The following is a 26,205-nucleotide window of genomic DNA, read 5'->3' on the forward strand; positions in this document are numbered from 1 at the left end:
AACTTTAAACCTTGTTGAAATGTTCATTTGTCCCAAATATTATTGTGCACTTTGACAAATGTCAAACTGCTAGGATGCAGCAAAATAATCAGCAAAATTTAAACAGTTATTTGCTGTCAATTATTTTGCCAAGTTATATGCCATTCCTCGTCAACCTAAAACTCGACAACTCTGAGAACAATGGGTTTACTGGCAGTTTAGTGAATACCATCATAGTTCTCTATAATATTAAATTATTACAAAAAATACAAATACATTGTGCAAGATCAATCAGAAATTTTTTGACCAACACTCATTATTGGTTTCAGTCAGTGAATTCCAATTTTTCTTTTAAATATGTTGGGAAATTTGGTTGGTGGTGCAGTTGCCCATTATTAGGAATAATTCTTTTAGCAGACCAAGAGGAAAAAAAAACTAGAGAGTTTATTTAATGGAAAAGAATTCATCATCATATTTCTTAACAACATAGAAGTAAGCAATTCAGTCTACTGAGCAATCCCATTCCCCAGATAATCTATTCTTCCTACATTACCATCAAGTCTGCTCAGATCTAGTCAGTTGCCTAACAAGAAAGAAGTTACAGTGGTCAATTAATATAGAAATCTGCCTTTGGGATGTGGGAGAAAACTAAAGTATCCAGAGAAATCCTATGCAGTTACAGTAAGAATGTGCAAATTCCACATAGGCACCAAAGGTCAGTTCTCAGTCCAGTTCACTGGAGCCCTGAGGTAGCAGCTCAATTAGCTGTAATCAGAAGGCATCTGATGCAATTCTGAATGAAAGAATGGTTAGAAAAATTGAAGGCTGTAGAATAAATAGGTTAGAAATATCAAGTAAGAAACAGTTTAACAGACAGAAAGCAACGAGTCATAGTAAGTGGCTTTTTTAAAAATCTGGTTGCATAGACATGAACTGTGGTGCTCTCCCAGGATCAGTGTATGGACATTTGCTTTGGCTGATATATTTTATTGACTCAGACGTGGAGGTGCCAGGTAAAATTTCCAAATTTATGGATTACACAGCTTGGAAGTGTGGCAAGCAATGAGGAGTATAGTAGTAGATTCAACAATGACACCAAGCCCAGTCTATATATGTATAAATCTTTGAAACTGGCAGGACAGGCTGAGAAAGCGGTTAATGAAGCATCTGGGATCCTGCCTTCATAAACACATGCATAAATTACAAAAACAACGCCGTTTTGTTGAACCTTTATAAAAAAAATACTCATTAGGCCACAACTAGATTATTGTGCCCAACTCTGGTCACCACACTTTAGGAAGGTTCTGAAGGCCCCAAAGAGCACAGACAAGATTTACTGGAATGCTTCCAGGAGAGAAGATTTTCAATTATGAGTACAGACTACAGACTTAAGGTTGTTCTCCTTGCAGCAGAAAAGATTCAGAGAAAGTTTGATAGAAGTTTAGAAAACGTAAAAAGAGAATTCCTGCCCTCCCCAATAGCAGAGAGGTCATGGACCAGATGAGTCAGAGTTAAAGCAATAAGCAAAAGTTTAACAACATTATGAAGAAAAGCAATATTTTGTGTAAATAATTATTGTTTGGAAAAGATTTCCTGAAGGTGCTATGGATGTATATTCCATTGCAGCTTTCTGAAGTAAGGGGTAAATATTTGAAATTAAGAATTTGGAAGATTGTAGGGAAATGTAATACTGTTTGCTGGCACACATCTGATAGGTCAAATGCTCTCCTTTGCTGAAACGACTCAAGAGTTCACTTCACATTAAAAAAACTAAATGAAACACGGAATTCAATAATAGATAAATCAAAACAGTCAAAGTATTTCTTTCAAGTCAATGCCTGGGAATCAAATGATTACTGAGGAACTAGCAAACTTAAAGCTGGTGAAAAGATTGAAAGTAGGCATAATGAAAAAAATATAATTCTCAGCTATCAGTAGGTGGTCAAACCACACTGCTGTGCTTACAATGGTAATTCATATCTTTCCCCTTTAACCAGCAGTTAGTTGTTCTACTGAGCACTGCTTGAATTAAGAGGATGCAGAAATTTTAAACACATTTCAAAAATATGATTTTAAAATATCTAATATATTTTCAGCTCAGTCAAGTCTCCTACTGCTCATAGGAATCTCCCATTTATTTTCTTATATGACCTAATGGGAACTAACGTATCCATTTCTCATCTTTCATTAAGCTCCTGCATGAAAATCCTCGACACGTGGCAGCTATTTGACCTGTGCTCCATGCTTTCATTGTTTTCTGTAACATTGTACATTTTAAATAATGATACAGAGTGGAGCAACATGCTGTTAGTCAAATAAGGTTCACATGTATAGGTGAAGAGAACAGTGGGTTCCATGGTCTTTAAAATAATTAAATGTTCACACTTAGTCACCAGTAAAATTGGACTTTAAAAAGACAGATCTAGAACAATCCTGCATAAATTTTACTGAGAATTAAAATGGACGTGCTACCAGCACATTATACAATTATTAAAACTACTCGCTCAAGGAACTGGTGAAGTGGAAATAAAAATCCAGTGGGCACACAAGAGGAAATGATCAGTCTTATCCGAAGATACTCTCATTTAGGTTTCCGTTCAATGTCAATTTTAAACAAGCACTTGTGTAATGGCATTGAACTGTAACTGAAAGGGGACAGCTTACCCAAATCTTTATATAGTTTATGCTCTTCTTTCTACAGCATATTATTAAAAATAATGGTATTTTTTATAAAGGGATACAAAGAACAGTGTTATTGATGTAGCAGAAGTTCTTTTATTTCTTTAAATTTATTGCATAATCTTCAAAACATAACTGTTTTTGACTAAACTAAAATACACCAGTTATGAAGCAAACAAATATTAATTTTAGCCATGTTAACGTATAATCAAGCTTAAAGTTAAGGGAATCTATTTCCATTAAACAGATCAGGTTTTGACATACAATATTGACAATGCATCCACACACTAATCACTGTAATTGCTTGAAAAGGTCACATTAGTCCTGATTTGTAGTTAAAACTCTCCTGTACATGAAACAAGAAGGTACCAAGAAAAATCCTTGTTGAATCTAGGACAGCATTAAATGGAATCACATTCTAAGATGTTAGCCTTTATTAAATAAAAATAATAATTTTAATGCTATGATATCTTTTTGCATGTAATGGAAAGGGGTAAGTAAAGAATTTATTCATGAAAATTGCTGGTGTTTTCTGAAGAACAGTTGATTTAATTCATTTGACAAGGAATGTTATGCCCATGGAGTCATAGAATGATACAGCATTGAAACAAACCTTTCAGCCCATCAAGCCCATGTCAGCCATCAACCACCCACGAATCCTACATTAGTCCCATTCTGTTATCCACACATATCTATCCCCTGATGAAAACAATCTAGTTATATAAAAGAAACAAAGGTTTACATTAGTTGTGTCAAATAATAAATCAAGAAATCATGTCAATGACAAAAAATTCAATTGAGACACCAAAGATCATCCAGATTGTTTAAAAAATAAGCAAGCCTAGCAAACATGGGAAAACTACAGACATTTGTTCTCCAAAAAACAACAACCATTATACTCTCTATGAGGGATTTACATTCAAGAGAATCATCCAGTTGTCCAATTTTTTTGAAGTATTCAAATTACAATACCCATTACTGTCATGAACAGTGATAACAGCCACACCAAACACACCATGCAGCAATCTGTTCATCCACTTGAACAGTGTTAAGTTACAAATAATGCAAATCTTCCAAAATAATAACTCTATAGGCCTAATTGCATAAATGCAATAAAGTATTTAAGAAGAAAATGCAAAGTATTGTCACTGGACACCCATTTAACGATAAAAAACTATCACCAGCTTTCCTCAGTTAAGGAGGCAACATTAAATTGTTAGTAATCAGTGACGTCAGACTATTTATGTTGCCCTAAAACTTCAGACATCCACTTCCGAAAGTCCTCTTGTGATACTAAATACAAGTCAATCAAACCTATGTCTTTTATAAATAAATTTAAGGGAAATACTAAGATCCTGAAAAGGTGAACATAAAGATTACGATGGATACAGAATTAGAATGAAAATCAGTTTCACAACTATGGAGGCTTTTATAAAAACTTCTTATTTAAAGACTGCAAAAAAAAAACCCACAGCTTTTCCTCAAATAATCTATTGAAAGTTTTTCTTTCAGCTTTCAAGATCTTTAAGTAATAATTGTAGTTGAGCAACCAGAATTCTACTGTTACTTGGGGTGGTCGTCAATATATATCAAATTAACATATGATAACCATTAATGTTACTAGCAGTGACCCTTCCCAATATTTAAAAAACTACTTTCTTCACTTATGAGAACTTTTAAAACATTTGACTACTGCACTGAAATATTTACAGTGAATTACTACATTTGCTCTGTCAATCTCCACTGGAATTATGCCAGGTGAACATGATAAACATCAGAAAGGACAGCAACGGTCTAGATGGAATATATGGCACTCCACGTATCTGATTTATATGTACATCGTTGATAGGAGGAGGAGCTGAAAAGTTTATTTTCCCTCAAAATCCATGTGGCACACCAAGAAACAATTAAGTTATTTGTGGGGAATTGTGCAGCTTTTAATTCCACATCGTATTTGAAACCAAAAGGAAAGCAACATAGAAAATGATACAATATATTTTAGAGTTTGGTTTACTGCCATCTATAAAAATGTCCAAGTTATTTGAATAGTGTACTCTAAAGCTAACCACTATGAAACACCAAAAGCCACGGAGCAGGCCTCCACAGTTCAAAAGCTTTATTTTAACCACAAGGGACAATGGCCAACACTAAATATTACTTTCATTCTACCCACATCACTACTATAATCATATTCCATAGGTTTGTGCTACAAAAGAATAAGCTCCTACCATAACACTTAGCAGCTGAACACTGAACAACACCAGTGTTGAGGGACATCAAAAAACAAGCATAAGCATGCAGCTGTTAGTGGATTAATTATCTTAATATTTGCATAAAGTTGGCATTTCTGATATTGAGAACTGAGCATTTCTTGAGGTGCAGGTATTCAAACCAAACTCAACTTTCAATTTTTCGGAGAAGGTTGTCAATATCATTAGGAACTAATTTAAATTCTACAGTTACTTGTTCATGAGATATTTTACTCAATTACCTCTTTTACCTCCTTCTACAGTTTTGGAAGATTTTAAATAATGAGCATAAAATGTAACATCCATTATTTCCCAAGTCCTTGCTGAGATTTTGAATCCTGTGAGTTATCCATACAAGTAACTAAAAGAAGCAATAGGCCTTTATTTTAAGAGTTTTGTCTTTTACATTGCACAAGGGTATATCCATAGAAATCCGAATGGGCGTAACTCACTTAATTTGAAGTAGTGACCCACATTGGATATTAGTGAAAAAATGACCTTGGATGGTGGGAAAGTGGAGTATTGAACTTAAACATTGAATTCCTTTGCAGTAGCTCACTTTCACTCCTCCTTGTCACCAAAGTTGTCCACTGTATAATCACTAACATGATGGTTTAATCAACGAATCAGTAAAATTCGTGACCCCCACCACAAGTACACATATCTAACTGAAAATCAATATATATAGCTCTAGTCATGCTTTCCAGCATTCTTCATATCAACAAAAACACCCCCTCACCTGTAGAATTCCTTCTCACTGCTCCACCTCACACTATACCCATTCTGAAGATTACTCTTTCTGAACAGTTTTCCATCTGCTGAAATACCACCGAAGAACCTCAAAACATTTGATATGGATTCTTTGCACACTCCAGATTTAGTAGTTGGTGTTGTGATGAATTTTTTTTTCATTATAATTTTTATTGAGTTTTCAAAATGAATACATGAAAAGATAATATCTACCCTCCCCCCCTCCCCTTAACCCTTCCCCCCGGTATATACTCCTACCTAAAAAGAAAAGAAAAGAAAGAAGAAAAAAAAGAGAGGAACCGCCTGGATATTGGAAGGTTTCCACATGCTCCATCGGATTCAAAATAAATTTAGTATATTTATTTATTACTTTCCCCAAGGGACCAAGATCTTTATCATCGGAGCAACTAAATAGTGATGAATTTTTTAAACAGCTGCTTTGACCTAAATTTTTTAATATAAAAATGAATAACATCATTTAATTGTTTCATGGAAATAGTGCATATTTTGTTATTAACTAGTGCATGATGCAAACCATTGCCTGGTGTTTACAATTGGCAAAAGATTGGGAAATTTTAAAAAGAACTCATGCACAAAAGAGTAAAGTTAGCTTTTACTTAAATTGTTCCCGTAAACCTCGTAAAACAATATTTTATTGCTGGTTCTCAGTTAGACCACAAGATGGAGCAACTAATGGAAACAGGCCTCGTAAAATGGGAAGTTGGGGTGGGGTAACTTGAGGGAGAAGGGAGCTAACAATGTACGATGGGCAAAAGTTAAAGTTATTTACTATCAATTAATTATAAAGGAGAATTGAAGGTGGAAAATCCATCGAAAACGTCAACGCCCGCAATGCTGTGTGCCAACATTTGGAGAAAGGACTGTAGTATAGGTTCACAGCCATCGGGGTGTACTTGAATTGATGGAAAATAGACAAGCGGACAAAGGGAAAAAAGCAGAGAACAGACATTGGGACACAGTGAAAATAAATCCCAGTTTAATTAAATATTTCACATGCCACTTTCACAAGCTCTACTGATTTGAGGAATGAAACACAAAAGTTGATTGAAGATCCCTCCAGCTAATTTGCTGGACAGAGTAAAGTTTGTTAAAACATTAGAACTGTATTAAAGAAATTGCCATTTGATCTTTCACATTATTCTGTTCTTTAATTGCAATATACATGTGCCACTGAATGTTTTTGAATGCCACTCATTGTTGCATTTTTCCTTCTGGGAGTGTCAATATTTAGCAAATCCAAAAGCGTTAAACCACATTGTTCTCTCCAACATTTATGGCATGACTACCTAGAGCTTCTATTTGCCAAGAAGGGATAGAGGAAGCTTTAAAAATGTTGGCTGTGTAGACTGTTGCACAAAAGAGTAAAGTCAGGATGTGCCAATACATGAGCACGTCAATGCAACCCAAAAAAAAATCAAAGTGCATTATCATGTTAAATTTTAAATAAAAAGGTTCACAACAAGGGAAAGTAAAGCTTCAGCACCTAGTCTTGTCCTTAGCTTCTACAAGAAGCAAATTGAGTTATTGAAATATTTGGATTTCCTAACTATTCAAATGGGCAATACGATATGTTAGTTGGCAGCTATTATAGTCAGGCACTACATCATAACAGAACCAACGTAGTATGATACAATTCAATACAAATGTATAATTAGTCAACTTTATTTGAGGTTAAAATGAGATATCACGATGACAACCTATTATTTATATTAAAAAATCCATATAAAACAATACTTTCTAATTTTATTTTTTCTAGAAAAACAAAATTGCTAAATTCACCAAGGGCATTGGTTATAGTGTTACTGAACGTGAACCATGTCATGGATTATTTCAATGGGAGGCACATCAATACTGCAATGCTTCGTGAATGCTAGGAGGATCGGTAGGCAAAATCCCATTGCCATTTTACAAGCGTAACTCACCAACATTTTAATTGAGCAAACTCTCTATGCTAATTGCTCACTCAAACTTAACAAAACTATGCAAAAGAAGGCAAATGAGGTAAGAAATATGTTAACATTAATTACAATTATTTTTGAGAATATGATATTTACAAACAGTGAGAAGACCTCTTTAAAATACTCCCTCTTAATTTTGAGGAAGGGGTGCAATCTCAACCCAAGATTTTGATCTTGTATTTTTAATTTAAGAAAATCAAAGCTGTTTTTAGAGGGAAAAAAATGCTGGAAGTCCATGAAAAGTCAGAAAACGGAGATTAAAAAAAACTTTGATTACTGAATGCAACAAAAGAGATTTTGTCTCTATAAAACGAAACAGTATCCATTTTGTATTCTTACAAGGGCTACATTTAATACTGGTCAGCCATCACGTAGACACACTTTATTGAATTTGCAAGATTTATAATAAAAAGTCAATCAAAGCAGATAATGGCAAAGTTGCTGAAGTTTTATTTTACAGGCCCATAAAAATATACTTGAAAATATTAAAATATTTTCTTAAGTAACATTTACTTAGTATTTTTAAAAGATGGGAATGGCTTAACCCTTCTTGGCATTCAATAATAATTGGTCATCTTCTAGCAAAGAATATTTAGATGCTGAAACAACAATTTGCCATTTTTTCTCCTCTTTTATTCCTCAGTTTCTGTAATCCATCAAGAGGACTTCCAAATTAACTTACTTTTTATGTATGTATAAATATAATCTTCAAAAAGTGGTCAGCCTGAAGCAATAAAAGGCAAGGTAAGTGGGAATAAAGATTCAATATGACTGATGTAGGACAGACTGGCATAAGTTTTCTTTCAGGACAAAATTTCTCAATGTGGAATGAAGATTTGCCCCACTTGTTTGATTAACACCTCTAACTGACCAACACCCCCTACCCCCACATAAATGAACACAAAAAAGCAATAATCTATTAAGGAAAAGACCCTTCTTGTGGAGGGTGGGGGGTGCTGTAGGCTGATTCAAATTTTTATACAATTATGAAAGAAATATAATCAGAAATAATTTACTTTTTCCTATATCACCTCCTGTCAAAGGACTAATATATGCAAAATAAATTCAGCTATCAATCTGATGCATGCATTTTCAAAGATTCCAAACTATATTCATTTACAAATCTTTTTTTAAAATTGATTTATTTAAAGTGAGATTTGAAAGTGAAGCTAGGCTTTTGAAAAGACATGAAAATGCAACAAAGAAGACAGTATTGCTGCAGCTGGTTGAAAGAAACCACTAACGTTTAAAGAACTATTGCCAGGGTTTCAATAGAAAATATTAACACTAACAGCTTCCAAAACCAAACTACAACATTCATTCACTGACTGCATCAAAAACAGGCAAAAGAAGTGGATTAGAGCCGATGTCAAAATTCGTACCTATCCAAGTAGCTGGGGTCTCCCAGCAGCGAAGCCAAAGCTTTAACCAAGTGAAACATTCAGTCCTGCTGTGTACTGCACTGACCACAACAAAGATTGTGGTTTCTACCAGATTCGTCCCAAATAGCTGAAAATTATTGTTACTCATCATGCCATCAAAAGAAAAGAAAATAGAAAACTGCTGCCATTGAAAAGAGGTGGAAAGTAGCCTTTAGATACTTTGTTACCACCAGATAAATCATAGCTGTTGATGACTTATGTATGAAGTATCCATAGCAAGGATTCCCAACTTTGTTTATGCCATAGACCAATACCATTATGCAAGGAATCTGTGGACTTCAGGTTGGGAACACTTGATCCATAGGAACTCCAACAGTTTGCACTTTTTTTCTTGTTAAAATATTGTTTTAGCTACATTACAGCTTTTGGGACAACTATGAATAGCAAGTTTCAACTAGTGTAGATAATAAATTTAAAAAGTTTATTTCTGCACAGCTTTCAGTTTTCCATTCTCAATCTAAATAAATACTTTGCCATTGACATGGTATTTTATTATAAATAATGCAATATTATTGAAATTATAATTGAGAAGTGATTTACAATCACATTTAAAAGAACACATGACATTATGAGTCTGGAAAAGGTTCTATAATCAAATCAATCTTAAAAACTAAAAACAATACAATCATTCTTGCTCCACTTTTCTCTTTATACACACTATGTGCCTCCTCAAGCAATCCTTTCCAAGTGTTCTGCATAAAATAACATTCTAAACGGTCACTAAACCTGAAAATCTTGAGCATATACTCTTTAGATCTACAGTCTGTGACAAAATCCAGCATATTGTTCAGTATAGGTTTTATATTTTGAATTGCTGCTTTTTTTTTCCCACAGTTTAATTGTCACTAACATTTCTGCTTGCTTCTGAACCCACCCTCGTGCACCTTTGCTCTTGTAGCCTTCCCAGTAATCAATGTTTGTATATTCTACGATTGCTAATTGTGAATATAGAAAGCTTGCATGGGTCCAAAAATAATTTCAGAATTTACATCTGCATGGAGCAGCACAGTTTTCTAATCATCAAATTTTAGTTTGCTGCTCAGTCAAAACACTGTTCAAAAGTTCTAGCTGAATGTCTCTCTGAAGATAGCAAGAGGCATTAGGAAAGAAAGGCCTTCAGGCTAGGTAAAGTAAATCTAGTAATCAAATGGTTACCAGACATGGTAAGTAAATAAGAACTTACATTAAAGATTAATTTTGATCTATTACATCATTTATTCAGTTTGATCTAATTTATGGATTACACAATTCGTTGCTAGGGAAAGAATTGGGCAGATGCATTATTGGGTAAATTAGAGTAAAAGCTACATTAAAATGATTTACATGATAAGTAAGCTGACATTTGATATTCACTTCTAAAAATTTCTATTGTTACTGAAGGTCAAAATATAGTTTTTTGTAGTTTGCTTTGATTCCACTAAATAGAAGAAACAAAAATAAACAGATGCTGGGAATAAAAAGAAGAACTTTGGAAGAAACCTAGATTTAAAAATAAAAATCAGCAAGTTCAAGGTCTAAATTTTCATTCCACTTAAACTTGACTATGGAGAATTCTCTCAGCTCGGACTCTATTTCAATCTAGATTCCCCTTCCACAAACTGTTTGCATAGGCAGTGGGTCACAACAATACTGACAAGCTGAAGACAGCACTCGCATGACTGCCCACTAATAAGCAAAGATCACCGTTTATCTAAGGGGTCAAATGCCTGTTGGCTTGGGTCACGACCTAAACAACTTATGTCATGACCCTTACACGTGCCTGGAATGATGCCACTTTGACCTGGGTCAGCTGCTAATGGTTCAGGCCATAAATTAGTTTGTGCCTTGCACCTTTTCAAAAGAAAGTTTGTCTTCCTCCAGTGCTGTATATTTCTAAATTTAAAATCAATACGTGCATGGGATACTGGTCTGACAAAGAGCTCATCTACTAATTACAAACTAAATGCAAAGGAAAACTAGATCATTAGGGCTGTTCAATCCTATTTCTCTAGCTTTTTTTAAAATACACATTTTTCAAAAAACTATTCTGTGTATTTAAGAAGGTAGCGAACACTAGCTTAAAACAGATCATTTCTGAATATTTAAAATCTGAATTAGATTAATCTTTGAAAAATGCCCTTGATAGTGATAGTACTCTCAATTACCCTTTTGACTGCATGTCACAGAAGTCTTTGGCATCCAGAACTTGGACTGTTAAAATTAGTGATATCTTTATATTATTCTGATGCAACCAATTCAAGTAGCACAACTTTGAAATCCTGAACAGTAGATTAAAATGTCATACTTTTCTCCAAGCTACTACACTGTGGCCATTACTCCACTGCCACACTTCTTCTACAAAAGGATACTCCATAGAATAGATTTAGAATGTTCTCCTACAGCTTTATAACTAAATTCTTATGCTAAACAATTTAAAAATTCAGAACATTTGATTGAATACAAGTCTTTATATTTCTATTTTGAGGATATCGGGATCAATTCTAATTTAAATTAACTGGAAACATATAATCCCTGAATTCAGGCCTAAACAACTATTAAAGCAAATAGTAGGTAAAAATATAAAATAAAATCAATGGCAATTATTGACGACAGTTACAATTAAATTTGTTTAAAAAGTTACGTGCTTTACCTTGAGATTTCCCAGCAAGTGATTTATTTTTACAACTGCACTTTGTCCATAAAATTAATATTCATAGCAAAATATTTCCAAGCTTCAACCAGTTATTATCAGTAATTAGTTGCCTTAGTTAATACAGCTTTTCTATTATTTCAGGAGGCTTCTGCATTGCTAAATTGCTAAATTTATTTTTAAAAAAGTTTAGTTTTCTTAACCACTCAATGCATTGAGCACTTGCTAAAAAAACTCAGTTACCTGCAGAAAGTATCAAAAACACCCCTTTTCAATTTTAGAATAAAATTGTTTGAATAAAAAATTCTAATAGCGATATAATCTGCTCCCCAAAACATGGCACTGCAAAATCAGACTACAGGAAAGAGCCAAGCGTCAGCGAAAAAAAGTGGCCACGTATTCCCATGTTGGCTTTGGCATGTTGGACAAAGCACTTTTTAGAGTTCTTGCTTTCTGCCAGAACTGGCAGCTGCTCAGTCCATTGAAAACTCCTCAACCTTCTAAGCAGGCCAAAATTGGATCCAGTAGATTTTCTGTGCATAACTCTCTGCAAGGACCTAATTTTAAAATGCATATTATTTAAAAGCATTGTGTGCATTTCACTTTGCTTATTTTGGTGAACACTTGAGTAAACATTTCAGGTTAATACTGACCTGTTCCTCGTCACTTCATGGCTGATATAAAAGGTAGCATGCTATATGTGGATGGAACAGAATACATTTTCCAATGTATTTGGACCTGTAGCAATTATCTCTATTATTTTCAAAGCCAATGGCCATGAAGTCCAAGAGTTTCTAATCTGCCAAAGATCCTGACTTAGGACAAACAAAACCATGAAAAGCGGCAATGCCAATCGCAAAAGTATTTCCTAAAAGCAAAATGTGTCAGGTAATCAACAGATTCAAAGCTTCAAATGACTGTCATTTTGAGGTATACTATTTGTATGTTACATATTCTAAGTACTTGCTATTCTGAAGACCAGTGACTTGTAGTGACATGATTAAAATCGGAAGAAATCAAAGACTTTAGAATTACTCGAGTTTGCGATAAACGCCACAAACATAAGAAATAAAATCCAAGTGTTCAGGAACCATTTTCCACATTAATGTTTTATAACCACCACTTGTATTTACCACATATAGACATATCTCCTGTTCTCATGGTATACCTGTAAATAAAAATCTTTAAAAGAACACATGAGAACTTTATCCAGGAAGCTGGTGGAGAGCAGCCATAAACTACATTACATTGCCACTATAAGCATTATGTTGAATCCAAAGTTTGACACTTCACTTGGGCAGCAGATAGTTCACAACACAAGAGTCCTTAGCTCTCAGCTGCAGAATTCCACTGCTGGACCCAAGCTGGCATAAGTCTTGTGCCAGCACTCTGGGGCATTGGCTGACCCAAATTCTCAAACTTTTGGTCATGCTTTTTGGGTTGCGGGTGGTACGCATATTTTGGTTTGTACATCACACATCCACACTAAAATAATGGTAATTTTCTTTTTTACTTGTAAACTAAATGCAATTCTGATGGGAATTTTCATCTTCCATCTTGGTCTATTAACGGTGGGAGAGGGAGGAAAGAAAGAGAATGCTGGTTTGATCGTGAAGGGCGTGAGAAACACAGCTGGAGAGTTTAACAGCAGTTTGCAGATCCGGCCTGTAATGAGCATTTATGACCATTACACAAAAGAAACAAAAATGCTGATCAAAATCACAGATTGCTTTAACAAGTTTAGGCTACATTTGCAACAGGATAGGATCTAGATTATTTTCAAGAGCATGCAGAAGAAAGTTAACTTTATAAAAAGTACATACACAAGACAACCATTATTAAAGGTTACATTTAAGGTGAGGATACATGCAGCATAACCATTTCACAAAAAGTAAAATCAAATGTAGTTTTCTTTATAAGGGATTCTGAAGAAATACTTCCAGAAATTGTACTTACCTGGTGTCTGCACAAAGTACGCCAAATATAAATCGAGTTCCTTAACAGAAACTCCTATATGATGTGGCTGCACGCACAGCCCAGGATTAGAGCACTGTGAGGCCTTTACGAGTCGTTCACCATCAGTACTTTCGAGTGGAATACCTTTGAATAAAATCACCATAACCAGGTCCAGCCTCCAGACCTTGTCTGCTTGCCGCAGGCAGTCAATTCGCCGCATCTTGCCTTTCTGGTCTGGGTTTGAAAGCACACAGCAAGGAGGTTTCTTCCCAGTGACTGTGAGCACAAAATCCTCTCGATACTCAGGTCGGATGTCTTTGCGCAGCTTTGCCAGGAGCCTGGATGCCCATTTCTGCTTCACCTCTTGCTTTTCGCTCAGCAGCTCATCCTTCACTGCTCTCTCTTCCTCCTTTGACATGCGTTTCTCATGCTTCTTGAAGTATTTTCGCTTTCGGGCTTGCAAGTTGAACCATGTGTAAGCAAAGGCTCGGACGTGGGGCAGAAGTGCTTCAATGAAGGGATGGAATTCATCCTAAAAAAAAGTAAAATAAAACAGAAGAGAAAGAATAAGCAAAAATGAAGTTCTGACAAAAGATCCAGCACTACACATGAACATTCATCAGAATTGGCTTCTTATAAAGTAAACAAATGAATAATAAATTGAAAAATCAAGAGACATTTCATTTAAATAAGAAATTTGATTCAATACCATTGTAAACTCAGACCAGCACTGTATTTTGCTCAAAGCTGGACTTAGAAAAATTTATGCCATATACAGTGAGAATTCTTTGTGTGGAACAGTCAGAAAGATGCCGACGGCATAACTGAAAGCACCCATGTAGGTAAAGTCCAGAACACTTGCCAATATTCAAGACATTCCCTGCGTGTGCTTGGTTTGTTTATGAAGAGCTTTCCCAAAACAGTAGAGAAAGATCCCTCGACTAAAGCATGGGTGCTTTCATTAACCTTCGCCAGCTTTAAAAAAAAACGCAGATCTCTACACTCTCCGTCCCCAACCCCTTTGCATGTGGTGTAGCCAGCATGAGCCCGCCTATTTGGCAAATTCCACACACTAGAATGCCAATCAACAGCTCGTACGAGGGGGCTTTGTGCTAAGCAAGAGAGGACAACCCCCCCTCTCCCCTCCACAAGATGGTTTCAAACACAGCAAGTCTGTACAGTCAGAAAAAAATCTGCATATTCTTCATTGTGAATTCATGCTATTTTCACAAGAAATGTCACATTGAGCTGTGCCCTTGTGAACAAAAATTAAAAATAAAAACACGCTTACGCATTATTTGAATCTGTATACAGATAGTGCCAAATAAGTACTGAATAGTTATTATAAAGTAATTGATTTGCAATCCTTATTCGATAATAACATAAAACAAATTTGTGTCACCTCTTTTACTCAACTAGTAAATACATTTTAAAAAATCTGTAAATCCAGAGGGTAAATGGTGATCATTACCGACCTTTGAAATCCAATTTTTAATCAATAACATAAAAGTGACAGGGGATAACTGTTAACTACTTACAGGAATTATAATGTAAACAATAACAAAGCATTGTTAAATACTTATCAGTATGTTATTTATTTGTCAAAATCATACATTTTAATAGATAATAATAAATTTAATATTAAATACTTAAGTATCAAAAACCCACAAACAACGAATGGAAAAAAAGGGTTCTGACCATAACAGCCATCTGTCTTTTTCTTTTGTTTAAACCAAATGCTGCATAAAGTGTCTTTAAACAACAAAACAAAAGTAGCATCACTTTTATGATGACGAGGATGCAAAATCTGTTTTAACAGCAGAAAATAACATTCTGAAATAGTGTGTATTTCACATTCTCTTTGCTCAATAAAGTTGTGGATTTTCATGGTCTAAACTAGGCCACAGCAGTTCAGGCTAGAAGGGATTTTGCTAATGATATAAATTAATGAAAAAATGTTGCATTGGTGGGAACATTTGGAGGATTTTTAGATTAAAGTGAATTTTCATTTACCAACCTTTTTCCAGCCACACGACATCTGGCCTGTAATTCTTCAAGCTTAATTGAATTCCTTTACTAAAATCATCTACACGTAGGTAACAATCTGTCCTGTAAAGGAGATTTTCAAACTGCCAAAACAAATAATGATGCTCAAATTTATTAAATGACTACCTAAACAGATACACATCTCCTCCTATAGTGTCTCAAAAGGTGGGATAGAAAGTCAAGACAATCTATTTATCCCTGAACACAATTTAAACAACTTAATTTCATAAAGTATTAAAAGGGTTAACGTTCTTGTTACGTTTTCACCTCAACTTAAAGTTTTTGTCCTAAATTTCCTTAAGATAAACTCTACTAAAAGGTTTCATTTGAGCGAAGTATATAATATGGTGAAAGAAATCTCTTAAAATACAATTTCAGCATTCTCCATTTCTGAATTCAGAAATTAAATTTGCACCAAGGTACTTATTGTAAATATGGCACAAATTGCCAAGATAAAGAACTCAACCCAGACTAAAAGTCAGTTTTTGGAGTGAATATAGATACAGTACAGACTTACTGTAGTGTCAGTATTTGACCTTGGTTGTGTGCATACATGGAACAAGGGATGCCAGTGTGGTGATACTATGTCACCACATTGATGTCCTTTGCTGTGGCCTTCAGATGCCACTAGTTCAGATCTGCCCTCTGCTGCTTTGTATTGCAACAGGATTCAGATCCATAAAAACCATTTGCAGTTGGGGAGCGAAAAGGTAAAATAATATATTAATAATTTAAAAATCACAATTGTATAAAATATAGATTATTATTCAAAAATGTAAAAATTGATTGACAGGGAAATTTACATTGTGTATTACCTATTATCGTAATGTTTAAGTTCTGAGTGTGGTACATTATGGTTTTACAATCATTTGCATATGTATATTTACATTTTAATTCAGTCCAAAGCCTACAAGTTTTATATATTCTTGCATTGACTTTATGTTGGAAATCGTCCAACGTACAGTTTCCTTACTCTACCACACTGCCAATTCAGGGAAAAAAGCTTTAAATTACTTTAATCCACGTCACCGTCAATCCTACATCTTCCAAGATGCCAGTCATCTTTCCCTCTCAATCTCAATGTGAAATAAAAATACATAACATATTTTAAGCAAAAAGAAAATCAGTTTAACAAACAAAAATGAAATGTTATGAAAAGTGAATTTTACAGCAATGGGGAAGTGCGCAGGCTAGGAGGTTGAACCAGCATTAGTATATTTATCCTCCTGCAGTTGCTCCTTATTATCTACAAATTAAACATCATTATATTGTGAAAAGATTGGAGTAGTTACAGTACATTTTGCAATTTGATGGTAGCTTCCATGACATGCAACATTGATGTGTGAAGTGTGTTAAGCTGCATTTTCTAACCAAAAACTTATTTTCTCCCAAATAAAGCTCATCTCTCTTTATATTTTTAACAAATATGCCTAGTTTGTGCTGATTTCTAAATATTTTACTATTTCTGAATGGCAAACCACTTAGTTCCTTAAGTGACAATCAGTGAAGTTGTGGTTTTGTTATGGGTCTATTTTCATATAAACCTCAGCACTGCACTCCAGTCTAGCAAGCACGTTCTTCTTTTGGCACTATCACATCAATTAGTGCATACAGTCCAAAATGATGAAGCAAACAAATAAGCACCAACCTTCAAGTGGTCAAAAACTTTGCTGACTTATATTATAGCTCTGATAATTGTTCTTTATTGTTTACAAACAACCAACTGACTGCTGAAACTCCAACACTCTGCTTGCTGCCATTTAATTCACATCTTTTCCACACCTTTACTATCACCATTTACTTTTTTTTTAAAACAATCTAATGCATTTGATGAACATTTTCTCTTCTGCGCAAATTTTTAAAATTAGCCAAGAAACAAGCAGAACTTGTTTTAACGGAAGTTCAGAAGTCATTAAAAGTCCTTTCTTTAAAAAAGTGGCATGATTAAAATTTATACAATCAAGCATCTATGATATTTTATTGGTGTCCTGTTTAAAAACAATATATATTCAATAGACTCAGAACAAAAGGAAAATATTGTAGATGCTGGAACTAGTTATTATTTAAAAGATCAATTCTTTCTATTTAATATAGTAAATGCTGTACCAACACCCTCTTAAATTTAAGTGACATTTTTTTTCTCTGGAGTATTTATCCTTTAAAATAACACTTTTAACAGATTCCTCAAAGAATGCGTTGTTAAACGTGTGACTGAGAGTCGATCTAAAACTGAAGGCCTAAATACTTAGATTACCTACAGCTAACAACTCCATTGTTCAAAAATGATACAATACTAGAAAGTATCCCGAAATACAGTAACAGTGCGAATAACACCAGTAATGAATGACTTGCGCACTTAATAGATACAGGAAAAGTGGGAAATGTTTTGTTACACATAGGTTACTAAACGTTGTGTAGAGTTTATATTAAACTTTTACATCAGTTTTAAAATAATAACTTTGGAGCAGATAGTAGAACACCGAACAATTTGATGTGTTCATGGGGAACGCCAACTTGAGAAATAGAACAGTTACTCCAAGATGGTCACGTTGACTTTGACTTTATATTGCTGTTGATGCAAAGTTAGAGTCATAACACGAATCTTTCCCACGGTTTGCTTAGCAGATTTTAAAAGATTTTGTGAAGATTTTGATGCTGCCCCCATCCACATAAGGGAAAGTTATTAATTAAGTGGATTCATAGAAACATTGCAAAGAATGTCCTTTGCTGATAAAGCTTTGGAAACTTCTAAATCACGTGCAACTTTTTAAAAAAAAGAAAGACTGACTGGCAAGATTCACAAACAGTTTGTTGGTAATATTGGAAATGACCATATTTTGAAAACAAAAATCCGTATGTAGATTTGTTTTATAAAATCGGGAATCCCGAATCCACTTCATACAGCTCACGTTTTGAAATAAAAGTCTTGGAATTACCGTGGGTTAAATTTCCTCGGGTGTGTGTAAGGATAAAATAAAACAGATTTCAAAGCAAAACCGCAATCTGGAAACTTAAGTGTAAAGAAACGCGGCCCGCCAGCAGCCAACGCTTTCACCGGGGAAACCCCGACCTTCTTCAAAAGAAGCATCAATAAAACACTGTCAAAGGGGTAAACCTTTGGGGTCGCCAACTGAAAGGTCCCAACTTCCAGAGAGTAATGACATAGATGATGGGTGGGAGAAATTGTTAAGGCAAATAATAAAAAGAAACTCGAAAGAGAAGCCGATGTCGTTTCTAAACCACAATGCCCGCAACCACCCATCAAATCGCAGTGTTTGCAGAAGAGCTCCAGAAAGTTACAACAGCTCAACCTCCTAGGGAAAGCAACTTGGCTAGACGATACTCCACACCTGACGGAACCTCGGTGCCCCGCCAAGAAACTCTCGCCGTCAAGTCTACTTCAGCCTGGGAAAACCAGCGAACACACCGAGCGCAGTGCAAGCCGAACCCGCTGGCCAAGCGCTGCGGCGTGCTGAGCAGGCATTAGCGGGATTGTTATCAAAGATATTATTTAAATCAAACTTCCCTGCACTGCTGTTGTGAGTAAACTCGGTACCTTACAGTCAAAACAAAAGCGTGCTTCCCCATCGCTCGCTTTCCACCCACCCCCCTTCCAAAAAAATAACAGCAGCCATCGCCACACTTCGCTGGCCTGGGAAAGTCTTCAGAAATACACAGCACTTATGCAAAAACCGCTCTTGGAACTTATATAATTTGTAAAAGTATATTCTAAAAAAATTAGTCAAAATAATAAATATTAATACGTATCCGCCATTAGCCATGTGCCTCAATGGGGCAGATCGCTGAGCCCACTCACTGATCTGAGGCAGCAGAACGCAGGAAAAAAAGAGACGGGGAAAAAGTTTAATAAAATACCATGCTGGCCTCTAAAGGGATACAAATGTTGCAAAAATGTATCCTACCTGGGTGAGACAGAGCGGAGAGTACATTATTGTGGCGGTGCTGGTGGTGGTGAGAGGAAAAGCCGGCTTTCACATTTCAGTCTCGAACTGAAGCCAGCTCGCTTCTCCATCCTGAACTTTAACCCCGCCTATAGTTACTATATAGTCCACATCGCAACTCTGCCTCTCTCAGTGTGACAGTCGGGCGGCCGCCTCGCGCACACCTTCCTCTCCCTCGGTCTCACACCTGCTTTTGAGGAGAGATTTTTTTCCCGCCCGCTCGTGAGCTGCTTTCTAGGGCAGCGGACTTGAGATTATGATAGCGAATTTAACGGGGGAAAGTCAGGCGGTCGCCTGTCAATGAAGGAAGCACTGGCTTTCTCCGAGCCAGACTGGACTACACCCCTCTCGAACGCACCGCAGCTCCCAGCGCCACGCGAACATCGCTCTCTCTGAGAAGGTTTTAGAGAGAGAGAAAAAAACAGAACGACTGGATCCTTAAATAAAACCCGATCCCCTACCCAGCCCTGAGGCTCTGCGTCAACACCCGAATGCAGCAGGACAGTGTGGCTGGATACAGCGGCCAATGTGGAAAGCCCACAATGAACTTGGACTTGAGCGCTTGTGGCAGACTGAGTGCGTTTCTTCCTTACGGCCCAGAATGAAAATAAATTCCGCCATAAATGCCCATCACCATGCCATATCTATTAAGAAAGTTCTAAGTCTGCGTGCAACTTTCTTGTATAAAATATAGAGCTTGTCAGCATCAAAGTTAGTTGCGAAATTATTTCTTATTTTTCTTTCCCTAACCCATGTTTTGTTAGCACACTCACGCTTTGGCGCCTTTTTCTATCAGCAATAAATCACAATACATAACTAAGAATCATGTGTCTATTTATTGTTTTTTTCTTCTTCGCGTCACTCAGTCGAAAGTCACGTCCACCGCTCCTCCACCCGGCTGCCGTTCATTGTTTGACATTTTCTTTGCCTGCGCAAGTGACCCATATGTAACACTGAATAGTGAACGATTGGATGCCCAGTACGCATGCGCATCAATGCAATGCTTTCTGGGCCTTGTAGTTTTTATTCTTGTCAACTGCGCAACTTCACTTTTAAGGATAAATTCTGAGAGTGCGGCGCATTTTAGTTATCACACAACTTGAATGATATATTGAGTTTTTTTAACAGCCATCTCTTTCTAAAGAAAAATATTTTGAAAATGTAAGACAGAAACACTGCAATCAGGTTGGAAATGTTTGTTTAGCTAATAAAAAGGGAGTAGGGCAACAGCTTGGTGAAATTGTCAGTTCATTGAGTGCTGCTCTGAATTTTTAAAAAATTCATAAATCGAAACCAGAACCGAAATACAGCAGAGTAAAAACATGTGCAGAAGGTTAGATTCTCATCACAATGCAAAATATTCCAACATGTTGCAACCACAACCCTACTTGTTATCCATGAAAGTTTTCAGTATGTTAGCAACGTTAACAATAACTCGAAAACACGGCACGGGTTCTTTTCCAGAGGCACGTGTTTGTCCAATTATCCTCAAATAAAACGCACCCATCTTTGTAGTGGTAGAATTTAAGACACGTGAACTAATTCATTCGGATAGATCTGCTGTAGTTTCTGCCCGATGGCATGTTAAGCATTTTAGTTGATTATATGGGGTTTCAAAACTCCCATTAAAAAGTCATTTTAAAATACTTAAGGATCTATATTACAAAGGGCATTGGTGCAATAATGTTTCACTCCAACAACGATCAAAAATCCAATATTCATTATTTGATGAAAAATACTATACTTCCAGAATGCTAAGATAATGCAAAGCCTGGTATTGACCGTCAATAGAATGGAATGTGTCTGCTCCCCGGCAATGAAGAAAGCGGCATGGACAAAGCCTTTCATTGTAGTGGCAAGGAAGATGATTGAAATTACAAAGTCATAACACCCATCATTTCCACGTTTGGGTTGGTTACCATACAATACATACACAAATCAACGCAAAACGCCATCAATCATTATTCCAATGCAATTTAAAGCCAAATTACTCCGGGACTATTCCCCGCCCACCATCCAAATTCTTAAATTCACTTGCTGCCGAAATCCCTGCGGCAACGATCATTTATTTTGAGCGTCCAAATTCATTTAACACCTTAGAAAATCGTTTTATCTAAAAATGTACAACATTGCATCAGATGACGTACAAACATTTCAAATATGTTCCCTCCTGCTGAAGGCAAATCAACTGCCTTCACTTCCCATCAGAACCCTGGATCTGGTATCTATACTCACATCACCATTGCAAATTAATGGCCACTTACAGGATGGCATGCAATGCCAAAGTATTATAATACCGGAGTTTATCATGGCAAATATTCCAATAAGTGCAAATTAAGTAGAAGTGTAAACGTTATGTACAATTAAAATACAATGCAATGTATTTATTCCGTGATCTGGTCTCATTTAAAGCAATTACATGGAACAGAGTGAAAAGCACTTTTGCAAGAATTATTCTTTTATGGGAAAAAAGACGTTGTAATGCGTTTTTTTTGGCTACACGGTGTATACTCGGACACACTCCGCATTATAATCTACGGAAACAAAACATGGCATATAATCTTGTACTACTCGTCCTTATTAAATTTATTGATCTAGCTTTAGTACTGTACATATCGAACTACAGTTCCCAAAATACGGTATCAAAGTATCTGATTGCAAATAAACCAAACTTGATAGCGGAAACTACATCTAAAGCGCATCGATTGGCGCAGCGCAACGCGGAGGATGCCCACCGAAATTTCAATTGGTAGAAGCATCTGCCTATCATGTCGGTTCAAGTTCACGTCTCGGCTGGCTGTTCGAAGAAAAGGGGTTTTGAGACTAAATCACACGTCTCGACACAGCGAGCGCGCAACATTTTTTTCCTGCTCTTGCACCAAGCAGCGACGGGGGAAAATTGCCAAGCTCAGCGCTTTTCGACAGCCCAATCTTGGCGCAATAATTGACAATTCTACATGGACGCAAACTGGAACCGGCGTGAATAAAAAAATAGACATCTGTCATTAAATACCAGGCTGAAACATTATTAAATATACTTTAAATATCCCTAAAATATTTTGCATTCAAATTTAGAATATCGCTAATAAAATCATAATTGAAATAAAGTTCATTATGTATCACGTACCATTGCCATGTAAAGAGTACGTGAGAAACTTTAAATTGTTCAGACGTTTAGCTTCATTGTTGTCGTCTTTTTGTTGATTATATTTTGGTTTTAATATATAAACTGGGAACCGTTGCAAACCGGAAGCGAAACCATGCAAACGCCACTGCAAAAAAAAGTCAGCGAATGATGCCTGAGGGTTTTTGTTTCCCAAGAAGAAGCCCCTTTGAAAGCGTTCCAAGATCGCTCACAGCTCTGGCTCAGTGTTGATGGCGAAAGAGCACTTTTGTGGAGCGCCCTGAGAAGTTGCAATCGATTTGCAGTCCTTACTGTTTATTTCCGCATCGGTATTTGCATAGAAACCACGCACGGAGGGGACCACACGTTTGACCAATCGGCATCCAGAATCCCGGGAGACGTAAGTCGCGCGAGCGTCTGGCCTGGGAATCCATTCCCGGGCCAATCTTCTATTCCTTCACCGTTTTGGTCTGCACGGTGTGAAGCTTCTTTCATTTTATATGTATATACAGAAGGCATTTGTAATCTGCTGTGATTTTTTTTGAATAGCAGAAGTAGGTAAGAGAACACAATAGATTTTTTTTGTAACTTGTGTTTCGTCTACCCGATAATTTGCGTGCACAGTTCAACAGATCTTGGCCTATTTCTATTTAACACTTATAACCGATTGATTCATAGACTTATAATACCGAAGCAAAAAGGAGGTGGTAACCTTGGAATATCACTGCAAATAAATAAATAAATAATCTGTTAACCTAGAAGTGTGTCGAAAAATATTGCTGGGATATTACTGACCTTTATAGGCATATTGAATGAGTTTTTAAGAAAATGAGCAGCTATCAGTTTCAATGTACTTAAATAGCAACAATAATTACAGAATAGGAGAAAAATGTTGGTAATGTTTCATTAAATATATATCGATAGAGCTAAGAGAATGCGAATTTACTGCATTTGAAATTTGTGAATGAGCACAGTTGTGTTTGAAGCATAATTATTGAACAGTTTAACGTTGGTGTATTCTCTTACATCATCCAATAAAGATTGTGCTTCACAGAATGTGTCATTTATCTTACTTACTATCAAAGAGGAAATAAGCACGCGCACAGCAATGTTAATTCATTATCCGAAACAAATGTCGTCATCCAAGCACGTATTAATGACAATTCTTTTATTTTTATGTATACTGTATACTTGTTTTAATTACTCAGACTGTCATCAAATATCAAAACTTTTTGATGCTGTATTTAAGTTAGATCATAAACGTAAATCAAATACGCGCGTTTTCTCGGTAATTATTATACACGCATTTTAATGATGCGGTTACACACCTACTGAATGCGGTTGACATTCGCGTTCGGAACTTACATCACCTGTTTGGGCCCCTGTGCGAATCATATCACTACAAGCCATCTTGCCATTGAAGGTTTAATAAATATTATTTAACTGTTTGTGTATTACAACTTGTGAGATTCTGAATTTGAAGTGTCTTAGCCATAAATTAAAAATAGATAATATAAATAAAATAATGTATAATACTTTAATAATCATATTCAATATTTCAAATTTGACCAGCAATGCACTTATTGATTATTTAGCCGTCATTTTCTTGCAAATGTGCGAGCTTAGACATTGTGTACACATCATATGTTGTTCGACTAATAAAATGCGTGCACATACAGTACAGTGTGAGTGGGGAAATGATAAATGTTGAGATAAAACGTAGTTCCAAAGGACCCACATTGGATGTCTTTAAAATTAAAAAAAATCTTGGAAATGAGAAAATTTTATAATTTGCGATTTATTTTAAACAGAAAGATTGAAAATACTAAGTTATTAGCATACACAAAAATCAAATTGAAATTAAAATAATATATTTCATTCAATTGCACATCTGTTTAGGTAGACATCATATAACACCTCATTGCACCAATCATGTTCTGAACTCTGGTCTCAGTTTGTGCATTGATTAAGTATAGAAAGGCATAAAGTTTTGGATTTGTCATTTTGGCATACCGCAAATAAAGAGTGTTGCAGCCTTATATTTGACACATGGTTTCATAGCTGCATTTGCTGGTAAATGTTACAGATTTTCCCATAGATTTTATTTACTTTTCAGAAGTTCACAAATGCGAATGGTATAATTGTTTCCCTTTTGGTTACTACAAATTAATCCAACCTCAATTGCGGCATTCAAGAATATATTTGATACGTTGTCTTTAATAAGATTCCCAGTGCAGGCTGACCGCAGTCTCGATCGGCCAGCAACCACCCAGACGAACTTTTGAAAATACAATCTATCGTCGACTACTACCATGACGACAAAGTTATTATGCTTTCGCCACTCCTTAAGTCAATAATGTCACCTTGACATTAATCAGATATCTGTGTTTTTTAACTGCATATTCTCTATGGTCGAGGCGATCGCAATGTTTAATAAAATGATCCGGCGCTTTATAAAAAAAAACAGAGTCAAATGGGAAAAAATAAAGTCTCAACAAAACTAGACGCCGCGACAGCACGTACAAAGCGAGCTGACGTTCACTGAAAGTGATCACAATGCAAAATCTGCCCGATTTTTTTCTCTCTGAAAAGATGCAGCATTGATTTATTCTAAAACAAGGAGTCATCGCGTTTCCCCCTAATGGTATGAATACATGTCACTTGCGAAGATGTCCGTATTGATTTTGCGCTGCAGATATTGATCTGAAGACATTCCAGAACGGGGAGTGCGAACGAGAAAGTCTTTGTACATTACTCCGCCGCTCTTCGCGAAGCCTAACGTTAAGATCCCAGATCTCTTGTTTAACACCATGCAGTCCCACAACTAGAGGGCTCTAATAGCAACAACAAAAAAAAAGGTGATTTACTGATTTTGGAAAATGTTGCGAGGGAGTTGAATGCCCACCCCCACTTAGAATGGTGCGCTCCACCAAGTCGCGATCTTTTTTGCGGCCTTTACCACCGTTTTTTTTTCTCTTTTCTCTTGAAATATCGACTTTACATGCTCTGCTCTGAAACAGAGCTAGTAAAAAAGTGTTTAAAATAAAGTTTAAAAGAAAACTTGGTTCTGTTTCACTCTTTCGACAGTTCTGCGAAGTGGGTATTCGACGGATTACTTGCTGAAATGGAGTTGAGACCCCAATGAATATTTACAAATGCCCATTTTTTCCCTGTTAAATTATGAAATATATGAGGAGGGACAAAGCTGCTTAAATCATAGCCATTAACTATAACAAATAATGAAAGCAGGAAAAGTTACCTTAATTTGAATGTAACCAACAAGTTTAACGTTTTCATTATGATACGCAAATTATGATTCGGCACAAAACCAGCGCTATTGTTGAAATAATGATATTTATAATTAAATTTTAATCTTAAAAAACTTTCAGAGATAAAAGATAGACGTTTTC

At 35.9% G+C, this 26,205-nt stretch overlaps 1 protein-coding gene across 8 annotated transcripts in view; it reads right to left on the bottom strand.

Moving 5' to 3' along the window:
* Positions 1-23,111, bottom strand: part of nfia (nuclear factor I/A) — a 584,092-nt gene extending 560,981 nt beyond the window's left edge. For 2 of the 8 annotated variants that reach the window (XM_072273794.1, XM_072273790.1), the window contains exons 1-2: positions 19,633-20,017; positions 13,664-14,195 (exon numbers count right to left, since the gene is read on the bottom strand). In XM_072273794.1, the coding sequence (XP_072129895.1) occupies positions 13,664-14,195; positions 19,633-19,659 (559 nt within the window). In that variant the 5' untranslated portion in view covers positions 19,660-20,017. Of the gene's footprint in view, positions 1-13,663; positions 14,196-14,372; positions 14,620-15,680; positions 15,768-19,632; positions 20,026-22,798 lie in introns of those variants that run through there. The other 6 variants (XM_072273792.1, XM_072273797.1, XM_072273795.1 and 3 more) reach the window with 6 other exon arrangements.
* Positions 23,112-26,205: the final 3,094 nt, after the last annotated feature.

The sequence above is a fragment of the Mobula birostris genome, chromosome 12 (assembly GCF_030028105.1).
Source record: "Mobula birostris isolate sMobBir1 chromosome 12, sMobBir1.hap1, whole genome shotgun sequence".
NCBI lineage: Eukaryota > Metazoa > Chordata > Chondrichthyes > Myliobatiformes > Myliobatidae > Mobula > Mobula birostris.